This window comes from Saimiri boliviensis, chromosome 10, assembly GCF_048565385.1.
Source record: "Saimiri boliviensis isolate mSaiBol1 chromosome 10, mSaiBol1.pri, whole genome shotgun sequence".
NCBI classification, from domain to species: domain Eukaryota; kingdom Metazoa; phylum Chordata; class Mammalia; order Primates; family Cebidae; genus Saimiri; species Saimiri boliviensis.
In genome coordinates this window covers 27,570,052-27,593,046 of record NC_133458.1, presented here as the reverse complement: position 1 = coordinate 27,593,046, position 22,995 = coordinate 27,570,052, and the positions used below count along the sequence as shown (strand labels likewise).

General features: G+C 40.6%; 1 protein-coding gene across 2 annotated transcripts in view; it reads right to left on the bottom strand.

Annotated features, from left to right (window-relative positions):
* Positions 1 to 22,995, bottom strand: part of UBE2H (ubiquitin conjugating enzyme E2 H) — a 124,972-nt gene that overhangs the window by 36,120 nt on the left and 65,857 nt on the right. For both annotated transcript variants that reach the window (XM_003921004.4, XM_074379065.1), the window contains exons 2-3: positions 15,187 to 15,263; positions 13,885 to 13,959 (exon numbers count right to left, since the gene is read on the bottom strand). In XM_003921004.4, the coding sequence (XP_003921053.1) occupies positions 13,885 to 13,959; positions 15,187 to 15,263 (152 nt within the window). The remainder of the gene's footprint in view (positions 1 to 13,884; positions 13,960 to 15,186; positions 15,264 to 22,995) is intronic.

The following is a 22,995-nucleotide window of genomic DNA, read 5'->3' as shown; positions in this document are numbered from 1 at the left end:
CTAATTTTTGTTCTTTGTTTTTTTGTTTTTGTTTTTGTTTTTAGTAGAGATGGGATTTTACCATGTTGGCCAGGCTGGTCTTGGAACTCCTGACCTTGTGACCCACCCATCTCAGCTTTCCAAAGTGCTGAGATTACAGGCATGAGTCACTCCCACCCCCAGCCACGGAATTAACAGTTTCTATACAGTTTTCAATTAAATCTAGATTTGGCTTGGTTGAATACAGGAATACATAACAGAACCAAAAAGGACTTGGTAAACATACACTTTAGTAATACATGGTTTGGAGCTTAGTCTCCAGTGCCCCTGCGAAGTATAGAACACCATTTTAGCACTAGGACAGAGGGCAGAATCACATCACAAAGTACAAAGTACTAAACAGGGACATGATTCTAGCCCCAACTCTACTATGTAGGTAGGCCCTGCCTTGTGGGGTCTGTCTCTTTACCTACGAAGACAAATAGTTGAACCACACAATCTCCAAAATCTCCGCTCTATTTCTAAAGGCCCTATCAGCTCTAAAAATCTAGCATTTAATATTTAATAACAATGGCAAGTACTCTGAGAACAGAAGAATTAAGGGGAAATATCCAAGATTAAGGGTAAGTCCTTAAAGGAAATTAATTCTGTAAGGCAGCATTTTTAGGTACAGAAGTATTCTAGAGAATACCATACGAAACCACCAACACGATAAAATACCATTAAGAGCCACAAAACAAACCCTCTGACTCTTCCAGAGTAGGTAGAAACAGTTTATAACCTTGCCTTTGAGGAATGAACAAAACCAGACCAATTCTACCAAAAGACAACTTTCTAAACTAAAATGATCTCTTCCTATACCAGGCCTTTTTTTTTTTTGGAGACAAGGTCTCACTTTGTCACCCAGGCTAGAGTGCAGTGGCCTAGTATCAGCTCACTGCAACCTCCACCTTCTGGGTTCAAGCAATTCTCCTGCTTCAGCCTCCCAAGTAGCTGGGATTGCCACAACCAGCTAATTTTTGTATTTTTTGGTCGAGATGGGGTTTCACCATGTTGGCCAGGATGGTCTTGAACTCCTGACCTAAAGTAATACACCCACCTCAGCCTCCAAAAATGCCAGAAATTATAAGCATGAGCCACTGCACTCAGCCCTCAGGCTTTTTTAATTGTTAGAAAAATATCCAAAGCAAATACATGGAAAAGAGCATATCTCCTTGACATTTGTTCTTAGTCAAGCTGTGGGCAGTGTTTCTGGCAAAGCCATTTACATTCTGGATAATGATGCCAACAATGGAACTCCTGGATAAGAAGGGGGAAGACAGAGAAAGAACAGGCCAGAAATTCGGAGAAGGAATGTTCTCAGGGCTGTGTGTGTTGGCCCTGGCATGTTCTCCTTCCTTTTGGCAATGCTATCATCACACTAATATGTCTGCAGCAAGAGAATTTTCCCAACACTTGTTTCCATTAGACCAGGAACTATTTTCAAGATATTTTAAGAGAACATATTTTGAAAACTGCTTTTATGGCAACATGGTAAGTAGAAGTAGCAGGTTATTTTTAATCTACATGATTTAAGATTTTATTCACCACCAGACATTTTACTTTTTCTTCTTTTGAGACCTAGTCTTGCTCTGTGGCCCAGGCTGGAGCATAGTGACATGATCTCAGCTCACAGCAACCTCTGCCTCCTGGATTCAAGCAATTTTCCTGCCTCAGCCTCCTGAGTAACTGGGACTACAAGCATGTGCCACCACACCTGGCTAATTTTTTTGTATTTTTAGTAGAGACAGGGTTTCACCAGGTTAGCCAGGATGGTCTCAATCTCCTGACCTCATGATCTGCCCACCTTAGCCTCCCAAAGTGCTGGGATTACAGGCATGGGCCACCGTGCTCAGCCACTACCAGACATTTCCTAATCACATATTTCAGTGATTTGACCAGATAAAAATCAGAACTCCTTTAATTTTTTTTGACAATTATTCTCTGGCATAGTTCTAGCACTTGTTAAAGGGGGTGGGGAGGATCGGACAACAGGAATAAATGTCCAGCTAAAAAGCTTACCAATTCTGTCCTGCATCTTATAGCAGAAGGGAATTAGGTGATTTATAATTCTGGAGAAGGAATCCAAATTACACTCAGTTGACGTAAACTATAATTATGTATCTTAAAAAATAAAAAACACAGATTACAATAGAAAAATATGCCTTGCCTTTTTTTTGCTTGTTCTACTCCAATACTCAACTGCTCCAGAATCACAAATCTCATGACCCACAGGCTAATAGGCAGCAAACATAAATAACATCATGCCAAGTCATGTTGAAACTGTTTTTTTTTTTTTTTTTTTTTTTTTTTTTTTTTTTTGAGACGGAGTTTCACTCTTGTTACCCAGGCTGGAGTGCAATGGCACGATCTCGGCTCACCGCAACCTCCGCCTCCTGGGTTCAAGCAATTCTCCTGCCTCAGCCTCCTGAGTAGCTGGGATTACAGGCATGTGCCACCATGCCCAGCTAATTTTTTGTATTTTTAGTAGAGACAGGGTTTCACCATGTTGGCCAGGATGGTCTCGATCTCTCAACCTCGTGATCCACCCGCCTCGGCCTCCCAAAGTGCTGGGATTACAGGCTTGAGCCACCGCGCCCAGCCCTGAAACTGGTTTTTATTTCAGCCACTGCGTCTAGTCCCAGGGAGGGCTCTATACAGAGCTGTATACACTTCTGAGTAACTTCTGACATTGGGGTCAATATGTAAATAAATGAGGCCAAACCTCATCTATTTTCCACCTTTGTTCCCTTTATTTGGGAGGATATTAACGATCCAATTTGTGGATAGATGAAGTACCTTGGGCCAATCACCAGAAATTTCACCTAGAATTTTCTTGACAAAATGAGAGGTTAGACAAATGACTTGTGAATCAAGGTAAATCCACCCTATGGTAAATAGGTGAAAAACACCAACAGCCAAAACAGCAGCTACATCCCAGGGATAAAATAAGCCTAGCTAGACTAAGGTGGCTCAGACAGCTATGGCTGATGCAATTTCATTATAACCTTATGAATTCCTGTGAGAAAACAGTAAGTGAATACATTAAGTCATTCTGATCATCTATCTTCAGAACAACTGCCCACATAAAGCAGACTATTCACAACCAAGCTAATTAATTCTATTTTTTGAGTTGGTATAATTGTTTAAAATATTCTTATTAAAGACTGAATTTCATCTTCCCTTGCAGTATCTCAGACTATAACATTTTTTAAGGGTAATAACATGGATCTCTGTTCCTAGCACACAGGCTGACCAGAGTTGGGGTGTTCCAACTGAGTAAGGCGTAGGGGTGTGCCAGCAACACTAGTGACAGCCGATGGCCAGCTATGTGCAGGAGTGCACAATCTGATAGATTTTCATCTTACCTCAGACAGCCAGGCCCTGCCTGAGGGACCCTGTGCCTGGGAAAAAGTCTCTTCAGAGAACTGAGGGGAGATGGACCCGGGCTTGTCTTTTCCTGGGTGAGGAACCAGGTAAGGAGCGCTCTCTCAATGCCCTGTGTCATGGGAACTATGGAACTGATCTTGTGTGTCCAGATCTAAACTCAACGAAGGGTCCTCTTCTGTTTCTTCCTTTCTCTCTGATAATATGGAGTCTGAGGAATGAGCTAAATGGATAAGAAAAGTTCATTTATAACTAAGAAAAGGTGAAGTGTTATCCTTCAATAGCATAATCCTTCTACCGACCTAGTGGATGACCAAAACCTTTGGCCTACTTTCCTATAGTTTCTTTCTTTTTTAATTGCATTTTAGGTTTTGGGGTACATGTGAAGAACATGCAAGATTGTTGCATAGGTACACACATGGCAGTGTGGTTTGCTGCCTTCCTTCCCCTCACCTGTATCTGTCATTTCTCCCCATGCTATCTCTTCCCACCTCCCCACCCCACCCCCATTTCCCCCCAACGGACCCCAGTGTGTAGTGCTCCCCTCCCTGTGTCCATGTGTTCTCATTGTTCAACACCCGCCTATGAGTGAGAACATGTGGTGTTTGATTTTCTGTTCTTGTGTCAGTTTGCTGAGAATGATGGTTTCCAGATTCATCCATGTCCCTACAAAGGACACGAACTCATCGTTTTTGATGGCTGCGTAATATTCCATGGTGTATATGTACCACATTTTCCCTATCCAGTCTATCATTGATGGGCATTTGGGTTGGTTCCAGGTCTTTGTTATTGTAAACAGTGTTGCAATGAACATTCGTGTGCATGTGTCCTTATAGTAGAATGATTTATAATCCTTTGGATATATACCCAGTAATGGGATTGCTGGGTCAAATGGGATTTCTATTTTTAGGTCATTTAGGAATTCCTATAGTTTCATTGTTAAAAGACTAACTTCTGTCTGGTTTTCATAGTTTATCTTTCAATCTCTTGGTCATTCATATAACCACACTGTTGGGATCAGGCAGTATTTATTTTCATGGTCAGGGATAATACAGTACAGAACACATTGTACTTGAACTCACAAAACCCAAGTTCAATTCTCTACCACTCTTAAGAGTTGTAGTTAAAAGATCGGTCTCCAAAGGATAAATGTTTGAGGTAACAGCTATCCCAATTACCCTGATTTGATCATTATGTACTGTATACATGTATCAAAATAGCACATGTACCCCAAATATTTGTGTAACTCATGTAACAATACATTTTTTAAAAAGGACCAGGCTCCAGTTAGAATGCCTAAATGCCACTGTGTGAGCCTCTGGGGCAATTTACTTCATCGCTTTGCCTTTCCGTTCCCTCATTCCTAAAACTAAGTTAAATAATGGTATCTACACATCACTGGACCATCATGAGGATTAAATGAGTTTAATATATGTAAAACATTTGAACAGTTACTGGCATACAGTAAGCACGCAGTAATGTTAGAATTAGCTTAATAAGTTTAATGAATAAGTAATTTCTTCTTACTGTCCTCATCCTAAAACTCATAATATCTATCCTATGTGTCCATCTGCTAATGCTCTTGGAAATGTCAAGAACATGAGAAGATATTATGATTCAGAGAGATGTTTGCTGTAACTTCATCACACTGGAAATGAAAAATATACTTATTGTATTTTTTAAATATTTTACTATTTCTGTGACAGCCCCAGGACGTCCTGAGGACACGTACCCCATATTTACTACTAAAAAGACCATCTCCTCTTGATGTACAAGCAAAAGATTAAAAACAAAACAAAACAAAACCATCCTGACTGCATTTGGTATAGTTAAAACACAAGCACATACATACTGAACTAGAAGCCAGAAGCCAGACTCTGCAACTAGTTAGTAGTCATACATCTCAGCCTCATTTTCTTCCATTCTTATTTATTTTTAGTATTATTTTTTGAGCCAGAGTCTTGCTCTGTCCCAGGCTGGAGTGCAGTGGCATGATCTCAGCTCATTGCAACCTCTGCCTCTTGGGTTCAAGTGATTTCCCTGCCTCAGCCTCCCGAGTAGCTGGGACTACAGGCACCCACCATCACGCCCTGCTAATTTTCTGTATTTTAGTAGAGATGAGGTTTCACCATGTTAGTCAGGATGGTCTTGATCTCCTGACCTCGTGATCTGCCTGCCTCAGCCAACCAAAGTGCTGGCATTACAAGTGAGCCACCGCGCGGGGCTATTTTCTTCCATTCTTAAAATCAGGCAAACTGGTTATCATAATCTCTAAACTTCCACCTAACAACACAGTTTTCACCAACACCAGGAATACAAGCAAATCTCAAACTGTGAACAGGTTTTTAAAAAGAACTGAGACATTGCTTTTGTTTTCAAAAGAATTTCAGTTTAAAGAAAAGGAAGCCAAAAAATACTTGTTTTCATTATCATACCAAATCCTAAATGGAAAGAAATAGATTTAATGACAAAAAGATGTCAGAATAACCAGCTCAGAGGCTAGAGGTCACCCACTACAGAGTAGGAACCAACCTAGGCAGCAAGTTTGATGGAAGTTTTAAATAGCGAATGGAAAGATTATAAAATAATGAGCGGTCAAAGGCAGAATTAAAACTGGCATAAGTCAACTTCAAGAAAGAAATGGACAAGTCCTCTGATAGTAGCATGCATATGCAAAAGCAGGCTTATCCTTAGAGGTGGCAGCCTGGGGAAGAGGGTGGGAAAGCTAATGTACTATTTTTACGCTGGCTAATAGCAAGATGAAGGTAAGTGAATTTAGACATTACAGCCTGCTCACAGCAGGTTTCATAGTAAAAGGGCCCATTTGACCACTGGCTCCTCTCACTGAGAACTTCAGCACCGAGCTGGTCCTCAAGTCACTCTCTGCTCCAACCCCTGTCATTTTTGGTGACAATACAGACCATACTCCTGACGCCTGGGTCTCTGTTTCTTAAGCTTCTCCTCGATGACCTCTCTTCTATTCCATTCCACTTCATGCCCCACAGGACATACCTTGACCTTTGTCATTCCCTCCACAATCACATATTTACCTCCACAATCACAAATTCAGACACTGCCTATCCTACCAATCCCCTATCCTTGCCAAAAGCTTCCCACTCCAGGAACCATTCATTCTTTCCTCTGTTAATTCTAATCCACAGATTCTCCCATTTTCTTCCCACCTACCAACCCTCTAATCTTCACCAGCTTCTTATTCAGCTTAAGATTTAAGAGCCATCACCATCCTCATTCTCAAGCAATCCTCTGCAAATCCTCTGTTCTCTCTCTTCCAAAATGCCCATCCAGCAAATCTACCAGAGGAGGCATCATTCACATTTGCTCAGTTTCGACTTGAGGGTACCACTAGGTAGACATTCATTCACTCACACAAATATGCTTCTGCAGAACAGGCAATGTATCAGGCCCTGAGTAGTTACTATTTGAGAGGATGGAGATGGTGGTAGTAAAACAGAGACAGGGGCTGCCTTCATGAAGCTCACATCTACTGAGCTGACAAGGAGGAGAGACATAAGTAAACAAATCTATACCAATTTATCTAAACATGCTCAACAGCCTTTCTTGGACTTGGCATCGCCTACAATCTTCCCTTCTCCTTTCTCTGGTGGCTCGCCCCCGTAAGCTCCCATGAGTGTTACATTTTACCACGATCCCGCAAACCTCCTACCTTTTTCCCCCTCCCTTTATTCCCCTAACCTCTCCTCCAGTTCTTTCAATAAATAGCCTTGTCCCTTTTCTTTGAGAAAATAAAAGCCAACTGGCAGGCCCCCTTAATTTTCCATGAAAATTTCTAAACTCCTCCCTGCACACACACTCTTTTTCCTGCTTCAACAGCTTGCACAAATATTCCCCCTCTTCTGAAACACCAGGCCTCTGGGTTCTGATTCTGCTCCCTCCTTCCTTCCTTCTTCTTTTTTTTTTTGAGACGGAGTTTCGCTCTTGTTACCCAGGCTGGAGTGCAATGGCGCGATCTCGGCTCACTGCAACCTCCGCCTCCTGGGTTCAGGCAATTCTCCTGCCTCAGCCTCCTGAGTAGCTGGATTACAGGCACGCACCACCATGCCCAACTGATTTTTTTGTATTTTTAGTATACAAAAATAGAGACGGGGTTTCACCATGTTGACCGGGATGGTCTTGATCTCTTGACCTCGTGATCCACCCGCCTCAGCCTCCCAAAGTGCTGGGATTACAGGCTTGAGCCACCGTGCCCGGCCTTCTTTTTTTTTTTTTTTTTTTTAAATAAAGATGGGGTTTCACCATGTTGGTGAGGTGGTCTTGAACTCCCGACCTCAGGTGATCCGCTCACCTCGGCCTCCCAGAGTGCTGAGATTACAGGCGTGAGCCACCGTGCCCGGCCCCCTCCTTCCTTCTTAATGGTGGTGCTCCTGTGATTCTCTTCCCAACTCCAGCATCACCAAACTCTCCCTCTTCGAAACATCTCCCTACAATAAGTACTTTAAAATCATTCTGAATCTTCCACTTAAAAATTAAAAACAGGCCAGGCATGGTGGCTCACACCTATTGTCTCAGCACACTGGGAGGCCAAGATGGGCAGACTGCTTAAGTCCAGGAGTTCAAGACTAGCCTGGGCAACATAGTGAAACTCATTTCTACAAAAAAAAAATGCACAAAAAAATTAGCCAGGTATAGTGGCGCATGTCTGTAGTTCAAGAGGTCCAGGCTGCAGTGAGCCAAGATTATGCCACAGCAGTCCAGCCTGGACAAAAGAGATTCTGCCTTAAAAAACAAACAAACAACAGACTATCCCTTTATCTTCCACCCCCATTTGGTTTTTCCTTAATGAAGCCACATTTCTTCAGAGCAGTGCATGTCTAGATCAGTTTCTTGACCTTGGCAGCAGTGTGTGTCCAGATCAAAGTTTCTTGACCTTGGCAGCCTTGTCTAAGCCACCAGCATTTCTGGTTACAAAAGCTTTTATAATTGTGCTTCTATCCTATCACTGTCTCTTGCCCCACAGAGTAGAGTGATCATTAAAAAACAAAATCAGGCTGGGTGCAGTGGCTCACACCTGTAATCCCAGCACTTTGGGAGGCCCAGATGGGAGGATTTACGAGGTCAAGAGATCGACACCATTCTGGCCAACATGGTGAGCACATGCCTGTTATCCCAGCTACTCAAGAGGTGGAAGCAGGAGAATCCAGGAGGCAGAGGTTACAGTGAGCTGAGACCTCGCCACTGCACTCCAGCCCACACAACAGGACAGGACGAGACTCAGTCTCAAAAAAAAAAAAAAAAAAAAACCCCAAAAACAAAATCAGACCTTTCTCTCCCCTACTGAAAACCTTTGTGATCTATTACATTTAAAATGAAGGTTGAGCCTTTAATCTGGCCTACAAAGCAGTCTGTGACCTCGACCCTGCCTGCCGCTTGGCCCCTGTGTCATACACCTCACTTTTTACCCAGTTTTCCAGGCTGGGGCCTTTGTACTCAAAATTTCTTCTGCCTGGAAAGCTCTTATCCACGATCTTAGAGGATCAGGGCTGGCTTCTTTTTTTCTTTTAATCTTTTTAAGTCTCAGCTTAAATTTACTTTGTCAGACCCTTCCTGAATATCTGATCCAAGGTAGCTATTCTATCCATTAATTCTCTGCATAAAGCTATCAGAAGTTTTAAATTTTGATTTATTTTCTCACTCCAAAAGAACATAAAGTATCAAAAGAGCAATTTATTCGCTTCTGTATCTACAGCACCCAGAATAATGCCCACCATGCAGTAGGTATCCAATAAATTTGTGAACCTGATTAGAAGAAATGATACAGGCCACAGCCAAAGCCGCAACTGCCAGACATATAATTTTTAAATGTATTCTGAAAAATGTCATTTTCAGAACACCAGTAAAAAAGCTTTTAATAGGCCGGGCGCGGTGGCTCAAGCCTGTAATCCCAGCACTTTGGGAGGCCGAGGCGGGTGGATCATGAGGTCGAGAGATCGAGACCATCCTGGTCAACATGGTGAAACCCCGTCTCTACTAAAAATACAAAAAACTAGCTGGGCATGGTGGCGCGTGCCTGTAATCCCAGCTACTCAGGAGGCTGAGGCAGGAGAATTGCCTGAGCCCAGGAGGCGGAGGTTGCGGTGAGCCGAGATCGCGCCATTGCACTCCAGCCTGGGTAACGAGCGAAACTCCGTCTCAAAAAAAAAAAAAAAAAAAAAAGCTTTTAATAATGGCTTATATTCTCATAGCATTATCTCTATTTAAAAACAAAAAACAAACAAAAAAAAACCTTCCTTACTAGAAACTCATTTCTCTCTACTGGAATTCAAAAGATCATTGGCCGGGAAAACTGGCTCACACCTGTAATCCCAGTACCTTGGGAGGCCGAGGCAGGCAAATCACCTGAGGTCAGGAGTTCGAGACCAGCCTGGCCAACATGATGAAACCCCATCTCTATAAAAGTTAGCCAGGTGTGGTAACACCCACCTATAATCCTAGCTACTTGGGAGGCTGAGGCAGAAGAATCACTTAAATGCAGGAGGCAGAGGTTCAAATGAACCAAGATCATGCCACTGCATTCCAGCCTGGGTGACAGAGTGAGACTCCATCTTAAAAAAAAAAAAAAAAATTCTTGCAGAAGCCTATTTCTTCCTTACTCTCTCTCTTCTAAATTGAGGTGCTGACTCACACCTCTCCTAAAAAACAATGGAACCATGCCATTAAAGCACATGGTAGTATTTTATTTACGTTCCTTTTCTCTCCTAACCAGTAAAGATCTTCTACAGCCTTCCTCGTGTCCAGCAGGACGCCATGTACCTGGAGTTTTAATACACTGGTCAATATCAAACACACAGAATCCATTTAATTCTACTATCTCATTTTAGAAAAGGAAACAACAGTTCAGCTGAGTATCTCTCTCATGGTCAAGGAGAAGCAGGGCCACAACTTCTGTTCTGATAACCAGTCCACTGACCAATCACACTCTCCTAACTCTACATAGTAACAGCCAGCAGCATTGCTAAGCACTCTAGGAACTAATGTTTCTGAATGAAAAAGATAAAAGTTTGAATTTTCAAGTAAATCAGAAAAAGATTTGAACGTGATTCATTTCAAAGCAGTCTCTCTGGAAAACTATGCAAATATTTCAGCGATGTTATAGTTGATTAAAGGAGTTTTACAATTACTCTTTCAAAGTGCCTAGAGGGCCAGTTTTATACCCCAATTGATATTATTCAGTTTTTCCATTCATCTTATTCTTGGGGCTTAAATGACTGTTAGCCATTTCAAAAATTCATATCCAGCTTCAAAGCATCAAGATTTGCCATCATTTATGATATTCAAACAGAAAGTGTTTGAAACAATAATGACATTTAAGAGTAAGTTCATAACCTTCCAAGGTGGCTACTTAGATTTCTTTTCTTTCCAAAAAGTAGCTATGCCACTATTTAGAAAAAAAAAAAAAAAAAAAAAAAAAAAAAAAAAAAAAAAACCCACTCATGTATAGATGTAAACTGGACATCTCATGCAATCATGTAACTACTGACAGCCCTCTAAAACTGTATTTGGAGAGTGTCCCAAAGATGAGCATGTCGAATTATACTGAATATATAAATATTCAGAGAGAAATGTTTTAAAGAGCATATGCCAGGATGTAAATAATAACACTCTGTAATGGATAAGATTATAAGACCATTATTTGATTTTTCTTTACTTTGGCTTACAGATTTTCTTGTATCACTCCAATGGATATGGGTCATTAATACAATTGAAATATACATCCACATACAAACACACAAAACAGAACAAAGTACACATAGATGTTGCAAAATTCCAAGATCCAAGCATTAAAGATGTCTGATCTAAATCTGCACAGCTTATTATTTAAAAGCTCAAAATTTGGCTCAGGAAGAACAGTACACCTACCCAGATACAACAGGGGCAAGATTTAAAAAGAATGTTGAGATTGGGTTTATCTTACCTCATCACCCCTCTGTATAATTTTACAACTATCTACACACTTCAAAAAGGAATCCTTGCCTTTTCTGAGCCACAAGCTTTCAGAATGTTTAAAACACATCTCAACAGTAATTACATTGTTGACGACCTGAAAATAGGTCACCCCACGCAACTGATTGAAACTCTCTTATGCAACCTTCCTCTGGAGGAAACAAGAACAGCTTGTACAAATATTTCAGCTAAATCTACTTCCCTAAGAGAAGATGATACACGTATTTGTAGTCATTATCAAGTCCTGAAAGCACACAGAAAGGGAAAAGAAAAAAATTATGAAGAAGTTAAATTAGCTTAGTCATTTGTTCCAACCAATTTCATATTGCATCATTAATTTAAGAAAGCATGGAGGCTTTTTGTGTCATTAGTTAATAAATAGGCAATGCCTGACTCAGTTTAGACATTATTACTTAGAAAATTGCGTTGAGATAATCATACTACCTAGAAAAATACATTAAGGTCTGAGAAATGACTACATTTCTACAGGATATGAAAACTGTATTTCTGTAAGTTCACTGTTAGTTTCAACAAACTCCATTGTTTTCTTTCTTTTTTGTGTTTTTTGTTTGTTTGTTTGTTGTTGAGATGGAGTCTCGCTCTGTCACCAGGCTGGAGTGCAGAGGTGTGTTCTCGGCTCACTGTAATGTCTGCCTCCCAGGTTCAAGCAATTCTCCTGCCTCAGCCTCCTGAGTAGCTGGGAGGCGCCTGCTACCATGCCCAGCTAATTTTTGTATTTTTAGTAGAGATGGGGTTTCATCATGTTGGCCAGGATGGTGATCTACCCGCCCTGGGCTCCCAAAGGGCTGGGATTACAGGTGTGAGCCACTGCATCCAGCCTATTGTTTCCTTTCTGACTAGAAATGTGGGGTTAACAAAACTAGACTTAGCATGCCAATTTTCAGCCTTTAGGTAAATAGGCATTTATGAAATGTATCTGAATTTATATGATTTGGACTTATATAAAGGCTGTAAAGTCATATCACTAAACAACATAGGAGTTTTAAATGGCTGAATGGAAAGAAATACCCTAAAGTTAGAAGATGAATAAACTGGGGACAGGGAACCACAACACAACAGAAAAGCCCTCTCAAAAGGAGAGGATGTACATTACAGGTGTGCACGTTTCTACACCTATACAGGTGCTAAGTCAGATGTGCTTGCGGGTTGTCTCAAAGACGTAACACCTCACAGCTCCAGTCTCACTTTACCATTCACAATGCTGACACTTAGAGGCCCCTGTATAGCAAGAAAGAAATATCTGATTCAATTACCTGTAAAGGATCTTCTTCAGTATTGGGTTTAGAAAACTCTTCTAAAGGACCTCAAGGAAATTACCAATTTATTCTTCAAATGAATACTGACTTCCCCAGCCCAAGAAGAAACTACAGATGCAGTATTTTTATAGAATAAAACTCTGACACACACAAAGTAGCTAGATGTTGGAGGAGAGGCTGCTCCTTTTAAGTGGGACCTAGTTGGTGATGATCCCAACTTTTCTGCACCATTTGCCCTGAAAAGAAATGGGGGAGCCATTTCTTCTTCTTCTTTTTTTTTTTTAAGATGGGGTTTCACCATGATGGCCAGGCTGGTCTTGAACTCCTGACCTCAAGTGATCCACCCACCTCGGCCTCCCAAAGTGGCATGAGCCACCGCGCCCGGCCTGGGCATTAGTTCTTAAGACAGCCACACAGTAGCAAAATGTTTGAACTCTGGTAATTCTGAACATGACCTTCAGAATGCTCAATATATTACAATTGCTTTGTTCTTACTTAAAATTGGTCAATATTTTATCATAAAGACATGTATAAAGTGAAGCCAAAAAAAAAGTTGGCTTAACTAAATTATTACCATTCTACAATCTCCAAATATTTAAAGGTATCAACTTTCAATCAGACAGATCTGTCACTGAGTGCCTTACTGGGGACTGAGGGTGACAGGTAAATAACATCCCCATTAAGGTAAAGAAAAAGTACCTCTTTGTACAACTCCAATGAGGTTTCTATTCTTTTTTTCTGCTGTTTAGAGGGCTAAGACGACTGGGGATGGGGAGACTGCAAGGGTCATTTAATTGTGAGGTACCCAGAGTTGGAGTGAACAAAAAAAGGAAAGTAGGATCTAGGGAGGATTTCTGAAAATGATAGGATTAGAACATTCATTCTTATGATATGGCATTCAAAATTAGACTTAAGATATGTTTATTATTTTCCTGCTAACAGCTTGAAGAGCAGTGGAGCCTTAAAGCTGGTAAATCTGACATTGAAAGACAAAAATCTAAAGTAATGGTCACTATAATTATGCAAAGGGTATATTTAAATATCTTCTAACACACCTACAGAAGTTCCCCCCCAAAAGTCACTGATTAATTAACCAAAGTCCAAAAGGGAAAAATTCAGCTTAGTAGACATTTCTGGAATTAATTATCTTCCATGAAATGAAGAATTTTTTTCCTCTTAGATTTCAAAACTCTCTAAGGAGAGAAACCAAGTAGTCACATACCTATAGATGGAGATTTGAAAGGGTATTTATCAGGTAGGTCCACTCTAACTTTCCATACTCCGCCTTCATATGGTGCTGAAATAAAAGTAAAAATATTCATCAGAACTGCATCTCCAAATTAGAAAATAAATCTGAGTGTATCTTAAACATTATTCCCTCATCTTCTGAAAACCTTCCAAATTAATTCCTTCAAGAGTCAGGGACCTGTAACAATCCGTAGGTGCACCATGTTCAGATTAAGATACTTTTCCTGGAAAGATCCAAAGTTAAAAAATAAGCAGATTCATTCTCTTTTGTAATTTACATGGTTCTTCAAAATTACTAAACACTATTTAATTATTTGTTAAGTAACAGCCACGTTACTTTCTCTATCTCAATAAACCGCATGCCCATCACCCCTCCAAAGCCAAAAAACAAAACAAGAAAAAACATTTTCTGGAAACCACTCACATGGCCATCCATAACAAAACCCACAATTTACAACTCATGTCTAGTACTGTCACATAGAGATAAAGAGAAAGCCACAATCGGCCCTCTATATCTGCAGGTTCCACATTCCTGGATTCAACCAACCACAGATCAAAAATATTCAAGAAAAAAATTCCAAACAATAGTAAATAACAATACAATTTAAAAAATACAAAAAAGGCCGGGTGCAGTGGCTCATGCCTGTAATCCCAACACTTGGGGAGGCTGAGGTGAGTGGATTACCTGAGGTCAGAAGTTTGAGAACAGACTGGTGAAACCCTGTCTCTACTAAAATACAAAATGAACTGGGAGTGATGACAGATGACTGTAGTCCCAGCTACTTGAAGGCTAAGGCAGGAGAACTGCCTGAACCCAGGAGGCAGAGGTTGCAATAAGCGGTGATCACACCGCTGCACTCCAGCCTGTTCGACAGAGTGACATTCCAACATTAAAAAAAAAAAAAAAAAAATACAGTATAACAACTATTTACATAATATTTGCATTGTGTTAGGTATTACAAGTAATCTAGAGATGATTTTTAAAGGACATGGGAGGATGTGTGCAGGTTACATGCAAATTCTATGCCATTTATATATGGATTTGAGCATCTGTGGATTTTGGTGTGGGGTGATCCTGAAACCAATCCCTTGCAGATACCAAGGGATGACTGTATATAAAGTGATTGCAATAGGAGAAAGATTGCCTCACTGGTTCTGCAGTCCAACTAAACTTGCTTTTCAGAAACTATGGATGCTACCATCTGTCTTTGATGTTCTATTAAGAAATAGAGAAAAAGATTGTAATAGAAGAACACATACCAACACATGTACTTACTTCCTTGTGGTCCATAAAACTTCACTACAAATTCATTGAGTCCTCCCAGGATCGTAACCTCATGTTTACTCTCAATGCTAAGGTGGACAGTAAAGGAAATTACAAGGCTTTACAGTACCTGACAGAACCATGAATAACATCCCCAGGATGCGCCACTTAAAGTGCTGCCAAAATTTGACATGACATTGATCAAATACACATAATAATTCTGATAGTTTAGGAGGCAATAAATACTCTTGTGAGAAGAATATGTATGAGCTTTGGATTCAGAGACTGCTGTTCAAATCCCAAGACTGCCATTTACTGAGTAAGGCCAGCCAAAATAATGTCAGTTTACTCCCTGAGTCTTTATTTTCTCTTTGCAAATTGGGAAAACAGCATATCATAGGATTTTTATGAGGTTCAAGATGTTAAATGTGTAAGACTGCATTTTGTCTATATACATGAAAAACAGGCCAGGCACGGTGGCTCATGCCTGTAACCCCAACACTTTGGAAGGCCAAGGCGGATGGATCACCTGAGGTCAGGAGTTCAAGACCAGCCTGGCCAATATAGTGAAACCCCATCTCTACTAAAAAATACAAAAATTACCTAGGCATGGTAGCACATGCCTGTAGCCCCAACTACTCAGGAGGCTGAGGCAGAAGAACTGCTTGAACCCAGGAGGCAGGGGTTGCAATGAGCTGAGATTTATGCCATTGAACTCCAGCCTGGGCAACCAGACCGAAACTCCGTCTCAAAAAAAAAAAAAAAAAAAAAAAAAAAACAGGCAAATCCAGTTAAAATAAAATTAAACATAAATAATACAGCCCTTAAAGAAAACAGACATCTAAAGCACTTCTATACTGTAAAAGACAAAGGACAAACTAGGAAGGAAAATACGCTGTGGATTTTTAAAACAAATTATTACAAAGCAGTAAGAAAAAAATACAAACAACACAACAAAGAAAAGGCCAGAATATCCAAGTCAAGTAAACTGAAATGGGTAAAACTGAAGTATAAAAAAGTTTGACTCATTAAAGAAGTTTAAAAATGGTATTTTCTCACTATAAACAATGAAAACAATTAAAGAGCTGGATAAAAATCTAGTGTTCAGTGGAGTATGAATTAGTACTTCTGAGGACAAATCCAGCACTACCTTCCAAAACTTAAAATGAATTTACTCTTTTATTTAAATTTCACTTCTATGAAGTTATTTTTTTTAAATAGCCAGACACTGCTGGTGGGAGTGTGATATGGTTTCACCCACTCTGAAAAACTGTTGGCAGTACAAAACCTGCACATATGCATACCCTATGCCTGTCCGTGCTACTCCGAGAGATATGCCCAATACATATGGATAGTCACATTAACCGAAGCCCATGTTTAAGAATGTTCACGGCACTATTTGTAACATCCAAAAATTAGAGACAGTCCAAAATTTACCAACAGCATAAAGAATAAGCTGTAGTACAGTCACCCAAAAGAAAATTACAAAGCATTAAAAAAGAAAAAAGAGGCCGGGCATGGTGCCTCATGCCTGTAATCCCAGCACTTTGGGAGGCCAAGGTGGGTAGATCACTTGAGGTCAAGTGTTTGAGACCAGCCTGGTCAACAGGGTTTCCAGACATAGAAACCCTGTCTCTACAAAAAATACAAAAATTAGCTGGGTGTGGTGGTGGGTGCCTGTAGTCTTAGCTATTCAGGAGGCTGAAAACAGGAGAATCACTTGAATCCAGAAGGCAGAGATTGCAGTGAGCTGAGATTTTACCACTACACTCCAGCCTGGGCAACAGAGTGAGACTCTGTGTCAAAAAAATACAAGTTAAAAAAAAAAAAGGAAGAATTTATACACATAAATGTATGCGTTTTACAGATTTCAGCACTGAACTACAAAAATAATTTGTCTACAAAAATTAGCCAAGTGCAGTGGTGCACACCTATAATCCCAACAACTTGGGAGGCTGAAGCAGGAGAATCGCTTGAACACGGGACGCAGAGGTTGCAGCGAGCCAAGACTGCGCCACTGCACTCCAGCCTGGGCGACAAAGTGTGACTCTGTCTCAAAAAAATGAAGACAATTTCTGTACTTTTTGTTTGTATATATGTTATTCTTTAATAAAAAGTTTACAAAAAAATAAGTGTTTCTGATAAATCTGTATATATGTTTACTGGAATAGTTGAAGTTTAAAAATGTAAACAGTCTAAACATTTATCAATAAGAAACTGGTTAAACAAATTACTGTTACTATTTTTTCTTTTTTTTTTTAGATGGGGTCTCACTCTGTCATTCAGGCTGGGGTGCACTACAGTAGCATGATCACAGCTCACTGCAGTCTCCACCTCCCAGGGAGTGATCCTCCCACCTCTACTTCCCCCTAGCTGGGACTACAGTGGGCACCACCACACCCAGCTAATATGTTTAGTTTTTGTAGAGAGAGCATCTATGTTGCCCACACTGGTCTTGAACTCCTGGGCTCAAGTGATCCTCCCACCTCGGCTTCCCAGAGTGCTGGGATTATAGGTGTGAGCCACTATGCCTAGCCAGATGACTTATAAGCCATTTATACGATAGGTGGCTGGCTGCACTGGCTCATGCCTATAATCCCAGCACTTTGGAAGGTCTAAGGCAGGAAGACTAAGCCCAGGAGTTTGGGGCTGCAGTCGGCTATGATCGTGCCACTCTATTCCAGCCTGAGAGACAGTGAGAACCTCTCTAAAACACACACACACACACACACACACACACACACACACACACACACACACAGAGGCAGTAGGCTATTGTTAATATCTATAAATGCCCTCTTCCCAGAGCTCCACTAATATATGTGTCTGTTTAACTTCGGGTATCCAGAAGAAATCAACTAAGTTGTACAAGATATTCCAGTCCTTAAAACGAATAAACTGACAAAGATAAAGAATGGAGTCGTGCAGAATATTAGAGTTTAACAAAAGAAGTCTTAAACTAATTTTCTAATACAAAAATCCATAGATGCAGCATTCTCCATCAATCAGAACTAATTTGCCATGAATGACACCGATCTATAGCTATTACTTTTAATCATGTCACTTCTGGGAAAACTGAAGGTATCTTTTCTATCCTTTATCTGGATGCATAGAACAAGTTTTCTTCCATTTTTTGGTTTGGAATTTAGTCCACACTTACATCTCTTTTATAAAAAAGATTCTCCAAGCCTTCTCTTTCCCATGATCCCCGGTACAACCTACATGCCAGATACAATGGGCCTGTCTTTAATCATATATCACATCATAAATTAAAGAGTTCTCATAGTCTACCTCATATGAAACCCAAAAGCAAACTGAACTAAACTTTCAAAACTTTTATTAACCAAATGGTAAAAGAAGAAGCTGTGCTAACTTTATGCTGCCTTGGAATGGTACAAGCACAAAATGATACAGAAAAAAAGAAACAGATTTAGTCTAAAGAAAAACATTGCATTAAAAATAAGCTATTCCATCACCACTGAATGAATGACTTGCCACACACAAAAAAATAATAATAATCACTTCACTGCTGTTACCATGTGTATTTATGGTAGAGACCATGAGTTTCTTTCTCCTCTCTGTTGCAAAGTGAAGGGCAAGGAAGGCTATAAGAAGGCAGGTTAAAATGACAAAAATAATTATTTCTGGGCATGCTGGTCAGGCTGGGAGACTGGTGGGACTCACTAGAAGATGCCTCATTACGCTGTTTCAAAGCTTAAAAATATAAAATACCCTTCAGACACCATTCTGGTAAAAACTCATTAAATAAAACCATAAATCACATTTTATATTCAACTTTTTAAATCTTATTCACAAATACTGCTTTATATCCATTTAGCATTTCACTATTAAGGGGTATGACCATTTTGTGTAGAATAATGATTAACGGTTCTAAGAACCTAAGTCCATTTCACGTTTAAAGTGCCAGCCAACCACCACATTATTTTCCCTGAAAGGCATTACTGATTACACAATCTAATATTTATTTATTTATTTATTTATTTATTTATTTTTTTGAGACGGGGTTTCGCTCGTTACCCAGGTTGGAGTGCAATGGCGCGATCTCGGCTCACCGCAACCTCCGCCTCCTGGGTTCAGGCAATTCTCCTGTCTCAGCCTCCTGAGTAGCTGGGATCACAGGCACGCGCCACCATGCCCAGCTAATTTTTTTTTGTATTTTTAGTAGAGGCGGGGTTTCACCATGTTGACCAGGATGGTCTCGATCTCTTGACCTTGTGATCCACCCACCTCGGCCTCCCAAAGTGCTGGGATTACAGGCGTGAGCCACCGCGCCCGGCCCACAATCTAATATTTAAAGGCAAATGCCAAACTGTCAAGAGATAAATGACATTCTTGGCAAAATGTGTCTATTAGGGTTTTACAAGTGATTTTTATACAGTTCTGAAATTTTCCAGAAAGGAAGCCAAAGGCAAAGTCTGTGCCATAGGATTGACAATAACAGGTCAAGGACCAAGGATTCAGGGACCACTGTTTCTAAATTTACTGGTAACAAGTTCATAAAAGGGTGCACTCCCTGAGCTGTGTGGAAGGAAACCAGGCCCTGGCATGAAGAACGTGCTTCTGTGCAGAGGGCAGAAGCAAGCTGTGTGGATTTCTGTGTTCGGACCCAGCTGTTCCCTACTCTCCTGCAGATGAATCACACTAGAAAAGCTGAAGAAACTTGGCAACTTTCACTATCTGGTTTTTGCTTTTGTAAAAAAAAAAAAAAAAAAAAAATATATATATATATATATATATATATATATATATATATATGATTGGCTAATAAATAACCCAGTGTGGGCAGGAGAGGTAGAGAAGAAATAGTAGTGGCCCGGCAATGTTAATGATTGAATCACATGTTAATGATTGAGTCCTAGTGGCACATGGTGATTTGTTACACTGTTCGCTATTTTTGTCATATATTTTAAGTTTTCCATAATAAAATAAAAGTTCTTTAAAAACCTAATAACATAGTTATCATCAAAAGTTTAGCTTTGTAGAGGCATAAAGGTTTAGAAGAACTTAGCTACTAGAGCCCAGGCTGGAGTGCAGTGGCGTGATCTTGGCTCACCGCAAGCTCTGCCTTCCAGGTTCAAGTGATTCTCTTGCCTCAGCCTCCTGAGTAGCTGGGATTACAGGTGCACACCACTACACCCAGCTAACTTTTATATTTTTAGTAGAGACAGGGTTTTACCATGTGGGTCAGGCTCCAACTCCCGACCTCGTGATCCGCCTGCCTCAGCCTCCCAAAGTGCTGAGATTACAGGCATGAGCCACTGTGCCCATCCTCTCGTAACATTTATGAAACAATCTAAGTTTTCCTGAAGTATAACAGTTTGAAGGAGACAAAAAAGTTTGAGGTGTAACAGTTTGAATAAGACCAAAAAAAAGCAAGTGATTCAGTATTTAAGAAAACAAAGACTGGCCAGGCTTGATGGCTCATGCCTGTAATTCTGGCACTTTGGGAGGCCGAGATGGGCAGATCACCTGAGGTCAGGAGTTCGAGACCAGCCTGACCAACATGGAGAAACCCCATCCCTACTCAAAATAAACCCCATTTCCCCTAAAAATACAAAATTGGCCCAGCATGGTGGTACATGCCTATAATCCCAGCTACTGGGGAGGCTGAAGCAAGAGAATCGCTTGAACCTGGGAGGCAGAGTTGTGGTGAGCCAAGATCGCACCATCGTACCTGGACAACAAGAGTAAAACTCTATCTCAAAAAAAAAAAAAAAAAAACTTTACATTGAAAGAGAAGCATACTCTGACAAGACAGTAAATCAATAGCTAATATTCTGAAGGAAACAAGTTTAAGTGGCTTCATAAGGATGTCTATGAAAAATTCAATCACATGGAAGAAAGACAACCATGTGTCTGTATATCCATGACAAACAGCCTCTGGGCAACATCCTAACTAAAGATATGCTCTTAAACTATAAGGAAAAATGGTCATGTCCAATAGAAAGGCTCCTGGTTGAAATAAGAGTTCAAAAAAATTTTAAGGTTTTTAATGTTCTTCAAATGAAGAGGGGGAAACTTTTTTTTTTTTTTTTTTTGAGACAGTTTCACTGTTGTTACCCAGACTGGAGTGCAATGGCACGATCTCGGCTCACTGCAATCTCCGCCTCCTGGGTTCAAGCAATTCTCCTGCCTCCGCCTCCCAGTAGCTGGGACTACAGGCACGCACCAGCAGGCCCAGCTAATTTTCGTATTTTTAGTAAAGACGGGGTTTCACCATGCTGACCAGGATGGTCTTGATCTCTTGACCTCATGGATCCACCCGCCTCGGCCTCCCAAAGTGCTGGGATTATAGGCGTGAGCCACCGCGCCTGGCCGGAAACTTTTTAATTGAATGGCAGAAATAAAAGTTATTCAGAAAATAAGCACAACTTGGGGAAAGACTGCTAAATAAAGAGGAAAAAAAGTGGCACAGAGAAAAGACTATGGGGGTGTGGGCTTCTATCAGTGATGAAATCCATATGTGTAAAGAATTAGGGACCATTGCAGTGGCTCACACCTGTCATCCTAGCACTTCAGGAAGCCACGATGGGAGGACTATTTGAGCCCAGGAGTTTAAGATCAGCCTAGGCAACACAGCAAGACCCTCTGTCTTTACAAGTAATTTTAAAAAAATTTGCCAGGAATGGTAGCTTGCTCAAATCTGTTGTCCCAGCTACTTGGGAAGCTGAGGTGGGATTGCTTAATCTTGGGAAGTCTAGGCCACAGTGAGCCGTGACTGGACTATTGCATTCCAGCCTGGGCAATATAGCAAGATCCACATCTCAAAAGAAAAAAAAAAAGAAATGAGGGGAGGACAAAAAAAGTAAAAAGGATTAGGGCACATTTGTATTCATTTCTCTCAATCTGGGAGGCAATACTACGTCAAGGGCCCTCAACAAAACAACACACATGTGTCATTATCTTCTCATCTCAAGCAGTTTTATTCCCTGTATCCCCCCTAAAACTATTTTTAAGAATAGGAACTTATTAAACTGAGTTATAAAGAATATAGTCTAGATCTGTTAGATCCACAAAAGATCAAAGAGGATTTATTTCTAATCAGAGTTGGTTTCCTAAATATTCTATACACCTTTCATATAAGCATCATAAGGCAAACTATTTTGTTTTGTTTTGTTTTGTAGACAGAGTCTTGCTCTGTTGCCCAGGCTAGAGTACAATGGTGTGATCTCGGCTCCCTGCAACCTCCACTTCCCAAGTTCAAGTGATTTTTCTGCCTCAGCCTCCCTAACTGGGATTACAAGTATGGACCACCATTCCCAGGTAATTTTTACATTTTTGATAGAGACAGGGTTTCACCATATTGGCCAGGCTGGTCTTGGCCTCAAGTGATCTACCTACCTCGGCCTCCTGAAGTGCTAGGATTACAGGCATGAGCCACCACACCCAGCATAAAAACTACTCTTAAATAGAGACTGCCTTCAAGAAGTTTGAAGTCTAGCAAGGGAACCCGAGAAAGCGTTTGCATAAAGCACTACTACAGCTCAGAGTAGGAGAGATTTCTTCTAGCCTGGCGGGAGGGATAGGGACGGTCTGCTATGGAAGGTAAGGATTTACAGAATGTCTTAAAAAGGGTGTGATTTGGACGCGCTGAGGTGGGAGAAGGAATTTAATGCAAAGGTTTAGTATATGACTGGTCCACAAAATTGAGAACAATACATATTTATTTTGATGAGTAGACCAAGAGAATACTAGAAAGTAGGCCAAGACCAGATTACGGAGGGCTCCGAAGTATGGATTTATCTGGCAAACAGGGAAACAGTATTCCATGCACCGTGCATCTATGTATGCTTTACAAAG